Source organism: Drosophila sulfurigaster, chromosome 2L, assembly GCF_023558435.1.
Source record: "Drosophila sulfurigaster albostrigata strain 15112-1811.04 chromosome 2L, ASM2355843v2, whole genome shotgun sequence".
NCBI lineage: Eukaryota > Metazoa > Arthropoda > Insecta > Diptera > Drosophilidae > Drosophila > Drosophila sulfurigaster.
Window position 1 is genome coordinate 11,011,233 of NC_084881.1, and position 16,212 is coordinate 11,027,444.

Consider the following 16,212-nt stretch of genomic DNA (forward strand, 5'->3'; position numbering starts at 1 on the left):
ACTTATTTTTTCAAGTGTAATGTTACCGATTCTAATTGGAGGGTGCAACACATGAATTTTAAATATTTTTATAACATTCACTGTAAAGGTGAAAAACAAATATTTTAAACAGCATATTGCTTTTTTTAAACTAGCTATTTAAAATATTGTCTTTTTCTAAATATACCGAATATACCATATAACATGTAACTATAAGACATTTACATACATAGTCTGCACTTTTAAGTAAAATAAATAATAATTATTAATAATAAATTGTATGCTTGACTGCACATAAACGATGACTCCCATCTTCCATGTAAAACTCGTTAGAGTAAAGGTTTTAAATTTTAACATATACGGTCACGCTGATATTCACACCCTTTTCTCAAAAGCCCCGATTATCGAATTCTTGGAACCGCAGGTGCAACGAGATTATTTACATCGACAACGGAGCTGCTTAGCTACCTGCTGGCAAAATGAATACACAAAGCAGATGCGTTTTGTTCGCCATTTTATACAATAATTTATAATTGTTGTGTTCAGTAGTCTGTAGTACATTATGCAAATTTCGTATTTCAAATAATTTCATTTAAAGATAAGACTCAAAATGACGGATGCTGCGTGATTCAGACACCAAGCTGATAAATCTGTGTGCATGCACCAATGTTTCTGCTGTGGTGGCGGCGGCAATGAAGATGTGCTACAAATGCGTGCCGTTAGGGTGACAGTGATGACGACACCTGGCTGACAACGGATCAGCGATCAGCTGCTGCTTCTGATCTCTTGCAATTTTTAGTTTGTATGGTGTCTGTATGTTATTATATTTAAACATAAAATTGTGTACATATAGTTTTTTTTTCTTTTTTGTATTGTTTTTAATATTTTTATCAATAGTTCTAGAAAAGGCTAAAACAATATGGATGTTGTGGTTGTTGTTGTTTTCGCACACACAAATATCGAAAGATGGTCTTCGTGTTTGTGTTTCCCCGTTTTAGCGTTTAATGTTTAGATTTGTTGTTTGTTGCTTGTTGACGACGCAGTTTTTCTTCTTGATGTTTACAGCTGTTCTTCAATTGGTTGGATATTGATTGGGTTTCTTTAGAAAGAGGACAAAGCGCCAACCAGCCAGCCCGGCTGATGTCGCTGCTAAGGCTGATGATGGTGTTTGGGACTGGTTGGTTGCTTGTAAAAATGTTGTTGATTTCCTCTGCCTTTCTGCTGCTGTTGTTGTTGCTGTTATTGTTGCTCCTGCTGCTGTTTGTATTGGGTTGTTTGAATAAATATATATTTAACGTGATTTAGTTCTTAGTTGTTCTTATGTTGTGTGTTTAAATAGATTTTGCGCTATTTGTTCGCAAAACTCTTTGCTGTTGTAGGGTAGCGCTCACTCACTTTTTTCTTGTTTTATTTTCTTGTATTAAATTTCTTTTTTTTTTTGCTCAACAAATATTTAAATCAAATCGGCAATATTAGCAGGCATTTCCTCAATAGTAGTGTGGTAGAATTGTTCAATATCCTTCAGGATTCGTCGATCATCATCTGTGATGAAGTTGATCGCAACACCCTTGCGACCGAAACGACCACCGCGACCGATTCTATAAAAAAAATTAGAAAAGTTGAAATTAGTTTCGCTCAATTATCAATTGTCGCTTTGTGGCTTACCTATGAATATAGTTCTCGCGGTTCGAAGGCAGATCGTAGTTGATAACCAACGACACCTGCTGCACATCGATACCACGCGCCAGTAAATCAGTTGTGATTAGCACACGGGAAGAGCCCGAACGGAATTGCTTCATGATCACCTCACGATCACGCTGCTCCATGTCGCCGTGCATGGCCGACACAGTGAAGTTGTGGTTGGACATTTCCTGGGTCAGTTGATCGACCTAAAAAGTGAAAAGCATTTCGATTAGTACTGCGTAACTAATTATTTACTTGTTGAATTATTGTTTTTGTATTACTTGTAAAGCCGGCATGTATTGGGTTTAACTCAGCAGATTAAAGGTAAAGGTTGCCTTCTACAGCTATTTCTAATAATTGTTTCAATTTCCATTTATGTTAAGAACCTTAAAGCTTCACTACATTACATTTGATGGATATGAAATACTCGGTTGCAATGAATATCGCATTACATACAAATCGCAAAGAATAACTTTACAATAATGAAAATGATTTATAATTCATAACTGTAGTTTTTTCAATTATTAATGTTTCTAACAAGTATTTCCCCTGAATTATATTATTTAACTGGTTCTACAAAGCACAGCACGCTTCAAGACTTTGCATCTAGTTTAGACTGAAAATTTAACTAGCTCATAAAGTCGACCCACTTACAACTGTATACAGAATATGAAATATGACCGCTCGTAAAGCAGAACAAAGTTGAAAGCTTACCTTGCGACGAGTGTTGCAGAAGATAACCGACTGGGTAATAGACAGCGTATCGTACAGATCGCACAGTGTGCCCAACTTCCAGGTTTCCTGCTTGACGTTCACATAGAACTGCTTGATACCTTCCAGTGTCAACTCCTCCTTCTTGACCAGGATGCTGACGGGCTCACGCATAAAGCAACGGCTCACCTCAAGCACATCTGGGGGCATGGTGGCAGACAGCAAAATGACCTGCACATCTGGGGGCAACATCTTGAACACATCCTGGATTTGATCCTTGAAGCCGCGTGACAACATCTCATCGGCCTCATCGAGGACGAAGAGCTTAATGTGCTGCGTGCGCAACACCTTGCGGTTGATCATGTCATAGACACGACCGGGAGTGCCAACCACAACGTGGCAACCGGACTCCAGAATGCGGGCATCTTCGCGCACATTGGTGCCACCAATGCAGGCATGCGAGTGCACCTTCATGTACTCTCCAAGTGCCATCACCACGCGCTGGATTTGAGTGGCCAACTCGCGAGTGGGGGCCAGGATCAAGGCCTGGCATTCACGAATGGACGTATCGATTTGCTGAAGGATAGCAATCGAGAAGGTGGCAGTCTTGCCAGTACCTATAAAAATATGAAATCAATAACACCATGTAAAAAACTGTTGTTTTGCGAACGCTAAGCAAAAATAAAGTGTCGAAAGAGGGGGAGGAGAAGAGATAATGTAAATAAAGTAATGACTCACAGCTATGAAATGATGCATAACCATTTGAAAGAAATTGAGTCTTGGCTTCTGCTTGCGCAATTTTAATTATTAAAGTTTAATAATGATGAAACAAATAACTGCTACAAGCACAAGAAATCAATAAACATCTGAAAAACTGTCTGGAACTGCGGAAAAATATATAATCTGAATGTTATTCTATATAAATCATTGAGTCAATTGTTTGGAATGCATTATGAAGAAAGAAGACACTTGGTTTCAACTTACGAAATTAAGCGCTATATTCGTAAATTGAAATTTTACTGACTAACACAATAACAGAAAACACATTTGATTGATCTATGCACAATAGATTTAATAAAAGCAATATCAATATTACCTAATCACATTGAAATATATTACTTTTAATGATATAACTATATCATAATAATAATAAGCAAAATAGCTGCTAATTACAATTCTTGTATTTCTTTCTTTTGCTCTCTTGTTCTACTTTAGCATTGCGAAGAGAGTAAAAACGCGCTAAATGCCGATCACTAGAAAAAAGTGGCGCGCAAGCGTGTTGCCGCTCAATTTAGTTTGGGCACTCTCTTTTGGGAGAGAGCTAACGCAAGCGAGAGCAACGCGAGAATGAGAAGAAAAAACAGAAGCGGGCAGCTGAGTCACTGAGTTATCGTCATCTCCGCACACATACACATATACAAATGCAAGCGCTGCGACCCCCCCAACAAATATGTGCGTATGTAGTATTATACACTTTCTCAATTGAAGCGAAATTTCTTTTGTTGATTTTGCATACTAGCAGCAGAAAGAAATTACTCACCGGACTGAGCCTGGGCAATGACATCGCGACCCTTGACGCAAGGAATGATGGCGCGCTGTTGGATAGCCGATGGCTTCTCGAAACCGTAGCCATAGATGCCGCGCAGCAGCTCCTCGCGCAAATTCATGTCATCGAAGTTATCGTAAACCTCATGCCAGGTCGACTCGATGACGCCCTCGGGGTCCATGCCAGCGGGACCATCTTGAGCTATTTCAGTTCGATCATCCCTGTAAAGAAAAAGAAAATACAATAAAACACGTAAATCACAGTGAAATTGCTTAAATTTTCTTTGCTATGCTTTTTTCACTTTTTTTTTTTTTTGGTTATGGCGAATCTGCGCTTGGCAACCAAGACAGCACAAAACGACGACAAAAACGGAGTGAGAAGAGAAAAGCGGCGTAATTGAGAGCACAAAACTGCAGCTGCGGCGGTGAACACACAACACACATACACTTACATTATCAACAATAAAAAATTGACTAGTTAAATTTGTATACTGAATTTCGACGGCTTAAGCACCGTTCAGTTAAACAATTTCAATGTTTAGAATTGTATTTCAAAAAAATTTTAATGAAAATTTCTTTTTTTTTTCTTTTTTCAGAGTGCACACAAACGTGTTTTGTTGTGCGTGCTGCTCTGCGGTATTTTCACGTATGCCGAGCAGTTTTGCGATTGCCAACCCAAGTGTGAGGTTTCAACGACGAGCCACTAGGCGGCCTTTTGAGCGTCTCGTCATTGACGTAAAATACAACGAGTGCGAAAGAGTCCACTAGTTTGTCTGTCAATGTCAGTGGTTGCTACCATGCGAGTCATGTATGTGTGTGAGCAGTAGCAAGCTACTATCATTTTTAACTGCAGTGTTGCATGTGCGTAGTAGTTGGAAAATAGTAGTAGATGGCAGGCAAAAAAGAACAAAATTTAGTGGAAAAAATAAGCCGACCGTCAGGCAAATTTAAGGCGTGTTGTGTTTCAACCACTTGCACTTTGAGCAAGAGCGAATGAGTGTTAAAAGAAAATGAGAGAGGGCGCGTAATAGCACAACCACCAAATGAGTTGACAAATTCATAGAATTCCCCGAACTCGGGAAATTTCTATAGCCATACGATGTACACATGTATGTACATATATATGTATGTAGAATAGTGGCGTTGGCATTGAAGTGCTATATGTACGTAGTCGTTGTCCATTTCAACGTCCAGTCAGCGACCATGAGTCAAAGGCGTGAGATTGTGTGCGTAGATGTGTGTGTGTGTCGCTGAGAGAGAGAGCAATTTTTATTTTTGCAATGATTTCATTATTGCTCGCCTGTTATGACAAATATTCAATGGAAGGCAACAAACTCTGTTCACCTCGCTTTAAACTCATCGGATGTCTTATTTTCTTTGTTATTTATTACAGCTGGCAAGTCTCATCACAAAGTATTAAATATTTGACCCAACACATACAATTCACATGCACACACACGCACCCATACACTTAACAGTCATTACGTTCTCTCTCGTCGTTCATTTTCTCTCACTCTCAATCTGTTTCTCTCGTTGACAGGGGCTGTCATTCGTGCCGCAACGTCCGCCGTCGTGTAAAAATGTTCTTTTTGTTCGTTTTGTGTTTCACATTTTTGGTTATATTTTCAATTGCAAATTTGAATGTTATTGATCACTAAACCTGGCCTAATTTTTCCGGCAAAACTTAGCAAACGAGTTTATAAATCTGTCAATCACTTATTATGAATTAAATCGTTGAATAATACTAACATTTTCTGATTATTATTTGGCACTTTTTATACACGTGCTGCTGATTGTTAAAACCAAGCAAAAGAGGCTCCATCTTGCAAAACTTTTAGAGAGGGACCGCAAGTGGAATATTAAAATATACTAATTTGCTCAGAAGATATACGAAATATACCACTTCCGCAATAACTCGTTTGGTCACACGGGGATAGTGATGACGCTAATTTAAAAGATTATATTTTTAATTGAGTCTCTTTGAACAAATTTCATTTTTGAATTCACTTTTAATCATATAAACGAAAACGAAATTTTGATTATTTTGTAACCGTAAATTGGGGTTCAGAATATACCGGAAATTCGTTTTAAAAAGCATACATGGTCACACTTGAATGTATATACGAATTGAAACCCATTTATTGAAGTTTTTGAATTATTTGGATTTTTACAAAAATAGTTATTCATTTCAATACTCGCTTCAGTGCATATAGAATAACTTTCGTAAACCAGTTACTTTGCATAGGAAATAATTTCACAAAAATAATTGATTTAATCAGTAATAGAGTCCATTCATAAAGATAACATGTTCGTAGTTGGAATATTTATCGATTATCGCGCATAATAAAAAAACTAATCAGAATTTTAACTGATCGATTACAGTTTATTATCGATATCTTTTGTCAATGTGGGTAGCTTTCTGACTGATAAAGAAAAATCTATTTCAAAGTACATATTTTATAACGATATTTAAAATCGTATATATATCGTACATCGTACATATATTCGTAGGCAACTTTACAACATAATTAATTTTTGAAACATTGATCTATTTTAAAAATACATTTGTATACAAATGCATTGGAAGAGGTCATTACAGTATGTTGTTTTGATTTATAGAAAATTACCAAACATATAATAAATACAGTGTAACCAGCCTTGTTAGTATGGATTTGTGTGTTTTGGTATATTTTTGGTTGTAAATTAATATTTTCCTATGTTTAACTTGCGGTCATGCTGCCAGTCAGTATAATTTCATCGCCGCATCGCACAGCGTGTGAAAAAAGTGTGAGTTGGTTTTTGATTTTAAAAGTTCGTATTAACTGCTATTTATTGAGAATATGTGTCAATTTAAATGAACTTTGAGTGCACACCATTTTATTGAGATGTATTTTAACATAGTCGAAAATAGGGGATAAGTAGTTATCAAAATTCAAGTAACAAAAGAAAGACCGACTCGACTCACAAGTACACTCACACACATGCGTATATTCGCCGACGGCGTTGGCTGTGCGCATATGTGTATGTGCATTGTTGTATGTATAAGTGTGTGCAAAAAAAAAAAGTGGAAAAAGTTCAGCAGCCGGTCGGTGTCTCGTCGTCTCATTGGAAGAAAAAATGACTTGTCAAAATTTGGTGTTGGCCTTGCGCTTTGTGTGCATTTAATTCCTTTTTCGGGCACTATTAACAGTAACTATAGATCAGAATATATCATTTAGTACATATACATTATTCTGTACACATTAAAATTAAAGTCTATTTTTAATTTATGATTGACCATAGCCGTCGCTCGGTTACTCGACCGGCCAGCAAAGTGCTCAAACAGCGGCAGAAAGGCCGATTCATAACACACATACACACACAGAGGGAATCAGTCAGGAGACGGTTGAGTCATCGCCTGCTCTCACTCACTCATTTGCATTACGCGGCCGGCAATTTATAACGGCCATACACGCCTTTTCACTCGCACACGCTCCAGCCTGAACAGTTTTTAGCACTGCACTCGTCGTTTGAGTGGATCTGGTGTCTGGTGAGAGTGGTGAGTGAGTGATTGTGTCGCAGTCAGCGTCGGCGGCAGCTGTGACTCACGCTCTCTGACTGAGTGGCTTTTGTTATTTTTTTCTCGGTTTTCCATGCTTTGGAGCCATAGCCACAAAACATTTTGCATTTAATCGTTTTTGTCATTCTGTGCAAGTCGGACGTGTTGGAGCTGTTGCTGCTACCGAACGGTGTTTTACCTCTGCTCACAGTGTGTGTGTGTGTGCGCTATCTCTTGCTGGCTGTGTTAGTGTGTGTGTGAGTTTTTTAAAGTTACAGCGATTGAAAGAAAGAAGTATGCGCTGATTTTAGAGTTCTTATTGCAAAAATTAAGAATAAAAAATAAATATTTATTGAAATTGAAAAAGGCTCAAAGTTACTTGCAATACAAAAGGCGTAAAGTCGAATTAATGGTTTAATTTCTCTACATCTCTTCTTTTTTCTACCCTCTCGTTGCAGTTTAAATAAGTTTCCTTAAACAAATTACATAGAAAATCGCTGATTTTCTCTTTCTCGCTTTACTAAATTTCTTGGTGGCGTGAATAAAAGTGTTACAACCAAAAAAGAAGAAACAAAGCGCGTGTGTTAAAACAGCAAATATATTGCAAATAGTTTCAATTCGACACCCAAACTACTAAAACAACTACAAACTTCAATCATGAGCTGGCAAGATTATGTCGATAATCAGCTTTTGGCTTCGCAGTGCGTTAACAAGGCGTGCATTGCCGGACACGATGGCAACATTTGGGCGCAGTCCAACGGCTTTGAGGTGAGTACAATTTCCATCCGATCCCAAATAAACTAATCTTCATGGCCTGCAAAACTTTTTGCAAGTTCAAGGGTGTGACCAACAACAACAACAACGAGAACAGAACAGAGTGGCACACACACCCACTCACGCAAACAGCCTCAAAGAGAGAAAGAGAGCGTGTATATGTATGTGTATGAGTAGAGAGCAACAGAAGAGAGCTATAGGCACCCCAGCAGGACTTTTCGTCAAGTGCTCTCAAAGAACCAGTGTTACAACTTTTGTCACTCTCCAGTCTGTGTATGCTTTTCAAATTTCCACTCGAACACCACAATAATTCTCTTCGTAGTCAGCTTTGTTTGTTAGCTTGAAATGGAAATGATTACTCGAATCTTTAATAATTGATTTGAATTTGGCAACGAACGAAGATAACATGCGATGTTGTTGATTGCGGCTAGGAATTTTTCCTTGTACGTCCGCCATTATTACTTTCAATTTTTCGTCATTTGTGATAAAGCAACTCCCACCCTAAACGGGTGAGCACCCCCTGCAAACACACACTCTTGCTCGCTCTTTCTTTGTGTCACTCTAATAAAAATACAGCCGCCTGCGCAGCGCTACGCGCACTCTCAATTACAGCCTCTCCCTTGCTTGCCTGTTACACACACAGTCTCACATGCACTCAAACTAAAATTTACACTCGAACGTGATTATAAAAACATTCGTACTATAACTAATAGGAGGTGACTGATAAGAACTTGCTACAAGTAATGTTTGTCAGATTGTTTTCATTTATTTATAGCTCAATTAGCCATTGGCAGGCAAATTAGTTGGCGTAGATAAAGCAGCTGCTGCTGCTTATTATCAAAAACAAAAAAAATTATATATATTATTTGATTAGCTTTGTGAGTCATCTTGCGGAAGAAGCTCTGCTCTCAGGTGGATTAGTCACTCATCTGCTGCCGAGCTAAGCTAAGCATGATTCGTCATAGAAGGGAGTGCATTGAGTTTGAAAGGTGTTTGATTGCAACGAGAGTCGTCTTTGTGTGTATGCGTGAGTAAGTTGACCGGCAAAACATATATTTGTGCACTTTTCAACACTGCTGTGATAGCGCTTATCCCCTTGCTGTTACTTTTTCGTTCTTTTATACACCACTAAAGTGAGTTCGTTAACTCAAGTTGGAGAGAGAGAGAGCAAGAGTGACTCGCCTGCTCGCCCACTCGCCCACTTACCGGCCTTGTTTGCTTTTATCAACACTCACATATACATACGGCACATGCACTTGGGCACTTCACTCAATAGTTTGATACTTTGTATGTGTTAGTTTATTATCTCTGTTTCCTCTGCCGGCAAAAAATGTATTTTTTTTTTATCACAAAAAGAAATACGCGTTCGCTTTGTGAGTAGATTGGAAATGAAACGAAAAGAAATGTATCTCAAAAAAACGCAACAACGACATTGCCGCGTCATCAGCGTCTACATTTTTTATATGCGCGCCACGTTTTCGCATTGACTTCATGTGGATGACTGATATATGAATGTGTGTGTTTGTGTGTACATTCGGGTGTGTGTGTGTGTGGAACTTCCTGCTGACTCCACGAAGCAGCAGCAGCAGCCTCTAACCATGTGGTTGATCCTTTGTTTGCGCCACTGTTGCGCGCCCCAAGCACATATATTTTGATTTTTTTTTTTTAACTTTTTAGAATTACATTTTTAATGGGTGGGGCACAGGGACAAAAATCTCTCTCTAAGGTCTTTGTTGATAGGGACAAAATTTGAAAGATAATCAGTTATAAACAAATGCATTTGAAAGATTCAGTTCAATATTTGAACAAAATTAGAATACAAATTACACTCTTTTATTGTTTTAAAATGTGATATACAAATCATCGAATTATTATAATTGTTTGTCTAAATTTTCTTCTAGTTTTTTATCAAGAATTCGAGAACAATCGTGTTTTTTTTTTTAATATTTTAAATAATATAAATATTTTTGATTAAATGTATTCAAAGCTTTAACCAAAATCAAATACGGTTAACGACAATTTAAGTTATTGCTGAATATTTCTTGCCCAAACATGGTAAAAGTGATTTTTGTCATTTTCGTTTTCATTGTGTCGGATTTGTTTTGGTATTTGCCAATTCTCCACACACTACGTACATCACTTTCGTTTTGTGGCCTCAGTTTGTTACCTTGGAATCTAAATCTCTCTGCAGCTCGAATTTTGCCTGAGTTACCTATATATTTATTTTTACCTGAATTTTGATTCGTTACATTTTCATGATTCATCGAAAATATGTATTTGTTGGGTAAATTGTGTTTTTGGCATTGCTTCTTTTTTTGGCTTGGATCAGCTGCTGTTGCATGAAATGCCATGGACGGCATTGCCAGACTGTTTTCAGTTTTGTTTATGTGTGTGCGTGAGAGTTGGCTAATTTCGAGCAACAAAAAAAGTTCTTGACGCGCTTATCAATAACGTCTTTTTGCGTATTACACTTTGGTTTTGAATTTCGCAAAATACATACATACACACAAATGGAAATGTGTCGACTGGGCCATTAAAAACCGGCTTTATATAGCAAAAAATGTGTAGTTTTTTTAGTAATGAGTGTAAAACGCTGTCGTTGGAATTTTTTTTATATTTTAATTGCAATTAAACAAATTATTTTCGGCTAGACGTAGCCCTATTTTTAGTGCAAACGCAGCAGATTTCTGAAGCTATGCAAATTTATGCTTTGCTTTTATTGTTGTTGTGTTAATTTATTGAGTGCTTTCGATTAGTTTATTTAACATTTTTGGCATTGCTAAAACCGGCTTTTTACATTGTGCTCTCTTTTGAGTACAACACTCACTCAAGCACACACACACAGACGCATTCATATGAGAAGTTTTGTGCTCAAATTGGAAACGAAACTTCTCGAAGCTTTCATTGTTTGTTTGCCGGGACTCTCTTTTTCTCTCAATTTTGAGACAGCTAGTATCATTAGCATATTTGGCGCATGTGCTTCGGCTGCAAACAAACAAATGACTAACTATTAATCATAGGTATTAAACATGTTTTAATTACTAGCCTTGTGAACTCTGAATGCGTTGCTTGGCAACAAAGTAAGGAGCCTGCTGGGTAAATGTTAATGACATCTTGCGTGGGAAATGTGGCAACTCCGCTGTTCCTTTTGCAAGTATCGATAAACTTTGGCAATTACAAAAACAAACCGATCAATGGAAATCTGCCGCTCCTTCTCAACTCTGTTTCTGCTTCTTTTGTGTTGTTTTTAGTTTGTTAATGAGCTGCCAGATGTCGCTGTTGTCATCTGGGGTTTTATGGGTGGTGAATGTTTGTGTTGCTTTTGTTGTTTGTAGTGGTTTAGTGGTGGTTCCATACTTTGCTGCTTGCCTTTGTTTGCTCACTCGTCTCGAGAGTGTGTGTGCGCTTGAGTGGGAATTAATTTTGTAAGCCTGCGTTGACTTACAACAATGTTGTTGCTGCTTGCTTTATAAGGACACAACGCATACAAATTATTGAATACGCAGGATGCATAAATTTATGAAATTTATCGCTTCCGTGCGTGACTCATGTATTATTTATGTATTTTATTTTTGAAAGCTTATATTAATGTGTGTGCTATGTTTTATTCTTTTTTTTAGGTTACAAAGGAAGAGCTCGCCAAATTGATTAGCGGCTTCGATCAGCAGGACCTGCTCACCAGCAACGGTGTAACACTAGCCGGCCAAAGGTACATTTACCTCTCAGGCACAGATCGCGTTGTGCGCGCAAAACTCGGCAGAAGCGGTGTGCACTGCATGAAGACGACACAAGGTGAGTTTTGCACTCAATTTAAATAGTGAGAGCGAGAGAGGTAGTTACGAGTTAGTAACTGTCCTGATTTTGTAATTGAGTCAAATATAAGGAGTGTGTGTGTGTGTGTGCCTACAGATGAGATTATGCAGCGCGTGACACGAAATAGCAATATGCAAAAAAAAATACTAAATGCGAGCTCAATGGCCGCAAAACAAAGGAATGACTTGGTTCGTGTCACGAAATACCAAAAACAATAAGCACAAAGCTGCCGTTATCGCTATGTGTCTCGCTCATACATATATTTGCTGCCTTTGTCTTGCTGAAATTATCAATGTATAGAAAGGTGCAAAGAATTTAATCCTAGAGATAAGTATTGCGATTTTGCCAGTAGCCCGGCAGCTATAACATTTTGCGATAAGTATTAACAAATGAGCTAAATGTATTTTAGTATTTTTTATGTTTGATACGCAAATTACAAATGTATGTGTGTGTGTGTATGTGTTTGTTGTTTGGCTCATTAAGTAACAAGAGCAACAGAGCTAAACATATTATGCCTAATTTGTTGCATTTAACGCGCTTTTTACAGTTTGCCACGTAACAGCGGCAGCAACTGCAGCTAAAAGAAACATTAACGAAACGAGCTGTAAATGATAGGCAATTATTATGTGCCGCTGTTTGTTGCTGCTCCATTTTTCCGGTCAACTGGCAGCCTTTTTAACCCCCTCCCGTCTCCCTCTATATCACACACATACGCACACATCCATTTACATGTGCTTATGTGCTTGGCGAAATAAAAGTTTGCTGACTGTAACTCAGCGTTTCAATTTTCACTCATTGCTTATTTTGTTTTTGCACCTTGTGCCTAAAATATTGCTGTTGTTGTTGCAGTGGAAAAATCTTGGAAGCAGCTGCCATGTCTACTCACAATCACACACACGTACATTTATTTTAGATATATGTATGTATGTGTGTTAGTTTGTATTTGTGCCATGAAACTAAATTTGTTTTTGCCGCTTGTTTGCCGACGCGTCGTCGTCTTCCATATTTGTCTAGTTTTTCATTGTTGTTGTTGCGGCAACTGTTGCTCGATTCGTCGCTGCCCTCGCTGTTTGCTGCAGCAGCCGCAGAGCTCAAGGTTATTGCCATAATCCATTTCAAGTGCAAATGTGTTGCACAGAATAAGCCGCAAAAGCGGCAATGGCAACAGCAACAACAGCGGCAACAGCAGCATAAATGGAAATAGGCAAGAAAATGGCATAAAATGGCAAACTGGTCTTTGGACGCAACTCGCTCTCTAACACTAACACACTTGTGTATGTGTGCGTGTGTGCGTGGACATTGACGTTGGCGCCTGAGATTAGCCGTTTTGGCCTCTCTTGCTCTGGCTTTTGTCTTTATTTGGCATTAAAATTGAAGCTTTCGAGGCTGGCACTGTGAACAGCTGATCGCTCAATCGATTAAATTACCACAGCAATTTATTTACCACAAATTACACGCTGCTCAAATAGCCAGTGTTGGTTAACACAATGACCATGGCAACTAAATATATTCCGCAGTGTGTGTGTTTGTGTATTTCGCAATGGCAATTAAATTGCTGGTGTAACATCGTTTAAACAAACAATATCAAGTTATACTATTTCTGCTTGTTTTGTACGCTTCAAATGCGCTAAGGCATGCGACGGGCACCCTGATCTCATCAAAATGTCTGTATAATTAAATATAATATATACTGCTTATGTTTGAAATCTAATATCGCCTATCGTGCGGTCCAAACTATTATCGCAGTCAGCTATCGATTTTATATTCGCAGTTCTACATAACATCTCCCGCCATCTCTTTCACGCACACTCAGTTCTCAATGTGGGTGGCAGGTGTTTGGCCCGCAATGCGTATTTACATCTATTGTTATCTCGCTCACACTCGCGCGTAGACATTACACTTGACTCTTTTGGTTTATTGACCCCTGAGTTAATAATTTGTTTGACTTTGGGGCATGCATTGATTTGATTTGCTCAGCTGCTGCTGCTGTTGGTGTTGGTGCTTCAATCAATTGCGTTACCAACAATTTGTTTTGAGCGTTTGATTAATGTATTATTGAGTTAAGAACATTTTGACCACTTGACTTCGATTCGTTAGCGCAAAGCGCGCTTTGCTTACATTTATCATACAGTATTCATCAGTATTTTCAGCATTTCTCCATGTTTCATGCTCTTGCTCGATGATATTGTGGCATAGTAAAAGACTTGTCATTCAATTTTGTGGCCGGTCAGTCCGGTTTTCACCTGGCTGAGAGCTGTTCCTATCTCTTTCACTCACTTTATTGAGCGTTTTATTCATAATTTGCTTGCTGCCCGATGCTGATGAGATGTTGTATAAAATACAGTTAGTTCTTGTTTCTCTATTACTGCTGCTGTCTTTTGCTTTCTCTACACATTCTCGTCTATGCTGTATTGTCAACCGGATAAGCGGCTCGACACGATTGTGTCTCTCTCTCTCTCCTTGTCTATTTTTGTGTCTCTCCCATTTTCTCTTTGCCTGTAATTATGTATACGTAAGAAATATCTTAACAGATGATTACATCTGAAGTTCAGTACAGAATATTCTGCCTTTCTAAAAGAAAATAATAATTATTATTATCGCTCGTTTACGATAATAAATGTACTAACATTACATTCATTTATTTATTTATTTTTACAGCCGTCATCGTGTCCATCTACGAGGATCCTGTTCAGCCCCAGCAGGCCGCTTCCGTAGTGGAGAAACTTGGAGATTATCTGATTACTTGCGGGTACTAGAAAATAAACAAAAATCAACACAACACCATCAACAACACACCAACAACAACAACAACACAGCAACAAATTCGATAAGAATCCGTAAATGAACTACATAACTAAAAACAAAAAAAAAAAGTAATATTAATATTTAAATTTATGAAAAATGCCAAGAAACATTTTGAGGTAATTGTGGTCGACAAAAATAGGAATAAAATATGATGTCTAAAAAGTAAAAAGAAAGTACCCAAAAACCTACAACAAAATTATAAAATTCTGCATTATTATATTTAAACATCTTTGGTTCATACGATAAAAATAATAAAAAAAAAAAAAAACTTAAACACAAAATTAAAGAAATTATATTGGAAAGTATTTTGTAAACAACAACAACTACAAATGAATAAGAACAACTACGCAAAGCAACGCAGGCAAATTTTTGAACACTTTTTTTGTACAGCAATATAGATACAAAGATATATACACTGATCTATATACACACACAGTTTTGTGAGAGAGTGAGTGAGACAGGAGAAGAAAATGAGATGAGATTTGGAGAGGAGAGGGAAGTGATGAGTCAGTCATTCAAGCAGCGAAAATACACAGGAAAATACCAACCAATATAAATGAATATATATATATATTTATATATGTAAACTATTTGGAGAACCATGAAGCTCTATTTTTATGTGGCAGGGAAGTACACATACTACATACACATGCAACAAACAAAACAAAAAAAAATCAGCCACTGTGGTAGCATTTTTTATACAAAATGAACTTTGATGTGTAATATTAAAAAAAGAAAAATGAAAAGAAAAGCAAAATATCGTCAGCCTTTTTAGCCATATATGAAGAAAATATGCTCATCATTGGGTTAGATAAACAGATTTCAAGCAGCGACAGCTACAACACCAATACCATTACAACACGACACGCACACATACATACATAAACATACATGTATTCCGTTTTCCAACCGTCTCATCTAGCCATACATATATAGATACGTACATATTAACATACATACATACATACATACATATTACTTGCGACTCTTGCACCACATTTGTGCTCTCTGTATGCGCTTTTCATGTTTGTAATTTTGCTCTATATTCATACAAAAACAAAAAAAACTAACAAAACGCTAAAAAAAAAGCTAAAAACATTTGCATACAACATATTTATCGATATGCGCGGCAATTACAATTATTTTCGAACGCTGTGCAACACTTGTCCGTCTCCTGCCAGCCGCCAGCTGTGTGTGTTGTGTGTGAGCGCGTTTCAGGAACATTTTTTGCTGAATTATCCATCAACAATTCGGCAACAATAAATTGCCATTAAAAAACAAAACAAAAACATAAACACCACACATACACGACGAATGTCGTAATGCATGCATGCGATTGAATTAAACAAAAAACAACATACGAA

General features: G+C 37.6%; 2 protein-coding genes across 6 annotated transcripts; one reads left to right on the top strand and one right to left on the bottom strand.

Annotated features, from left to right (window-relative positions):
• Positions 1–832: 832 nt before the first annotated feature.
• LOC133849982 (eukaryotic initiation factor 4A) lies at positions 833–5,821 on the bottom strand. Of its 4 annotated transcripts, none has more exons than XR_009895560.1 (6): positions 5,668–5,821; positions 3,914–4,140; positions 2,377–2,990; positions 1,645–1,868; positions 1,375–1,577; positions 833–1,233 (listed from the first exon to the last, which is right to left on the bottom strand). XR_009895560.1 is itself a non-coding variant. In XM_062285965.1 (5 exons), coding segments are annotated over exons 1-5 (1,212 nt in total). In that variant the 5' UTR covers positions 5,670–5,821; the 3' UTR covers positions 833–1,432. The 4 variants fall into 4 exon arrangements, 2 of the variants coding, with proteins under 2 accessions (XP_062141949.1, XP_062141950.1); XR_009895555.1 differs by having other exon boundaries at positions 833–1,236; XM_062285965.1 differs by having other exon boundaries at positions 833–1,577.
• Positions 5,822–6,621: 800 nt separating this feature from the next.
• LOC133835368 (profilin) lies at positions 6,622–16,137 on the top strand. Of its 2 annotated transcripts, none has more exons than XM_062265392.1 (4): positions 6,622–6,705; positions 7,915–8,224; positions 11,851–12,022; positions 14,702–16,137. In XM_062265392.1, the coding sequence occupies exons 2-4, from the start codon at positions 8,114–8,116 to the stop codon at positions 14,797–14,799; spliced, it is 381 nt and encodes a 126-aa protein (XP_062121376.1). In that variant the 5' UTR covers positions 6,622–6,705; positions 7,915–8,113; the 3' UTR covers positions 14,800–16,137. The 2 variants fall into 2 exon arrangements, with proteins under 2 accessions (XP_062121376.1, XP_062121375.1); XM_062265391.1 differs by lacking the exon at positions 6,622–6,705 and adding an exon at positions 7,569–7,711.
• Positions 16,138–16,212: the final 75 nt, after the last annotated feature.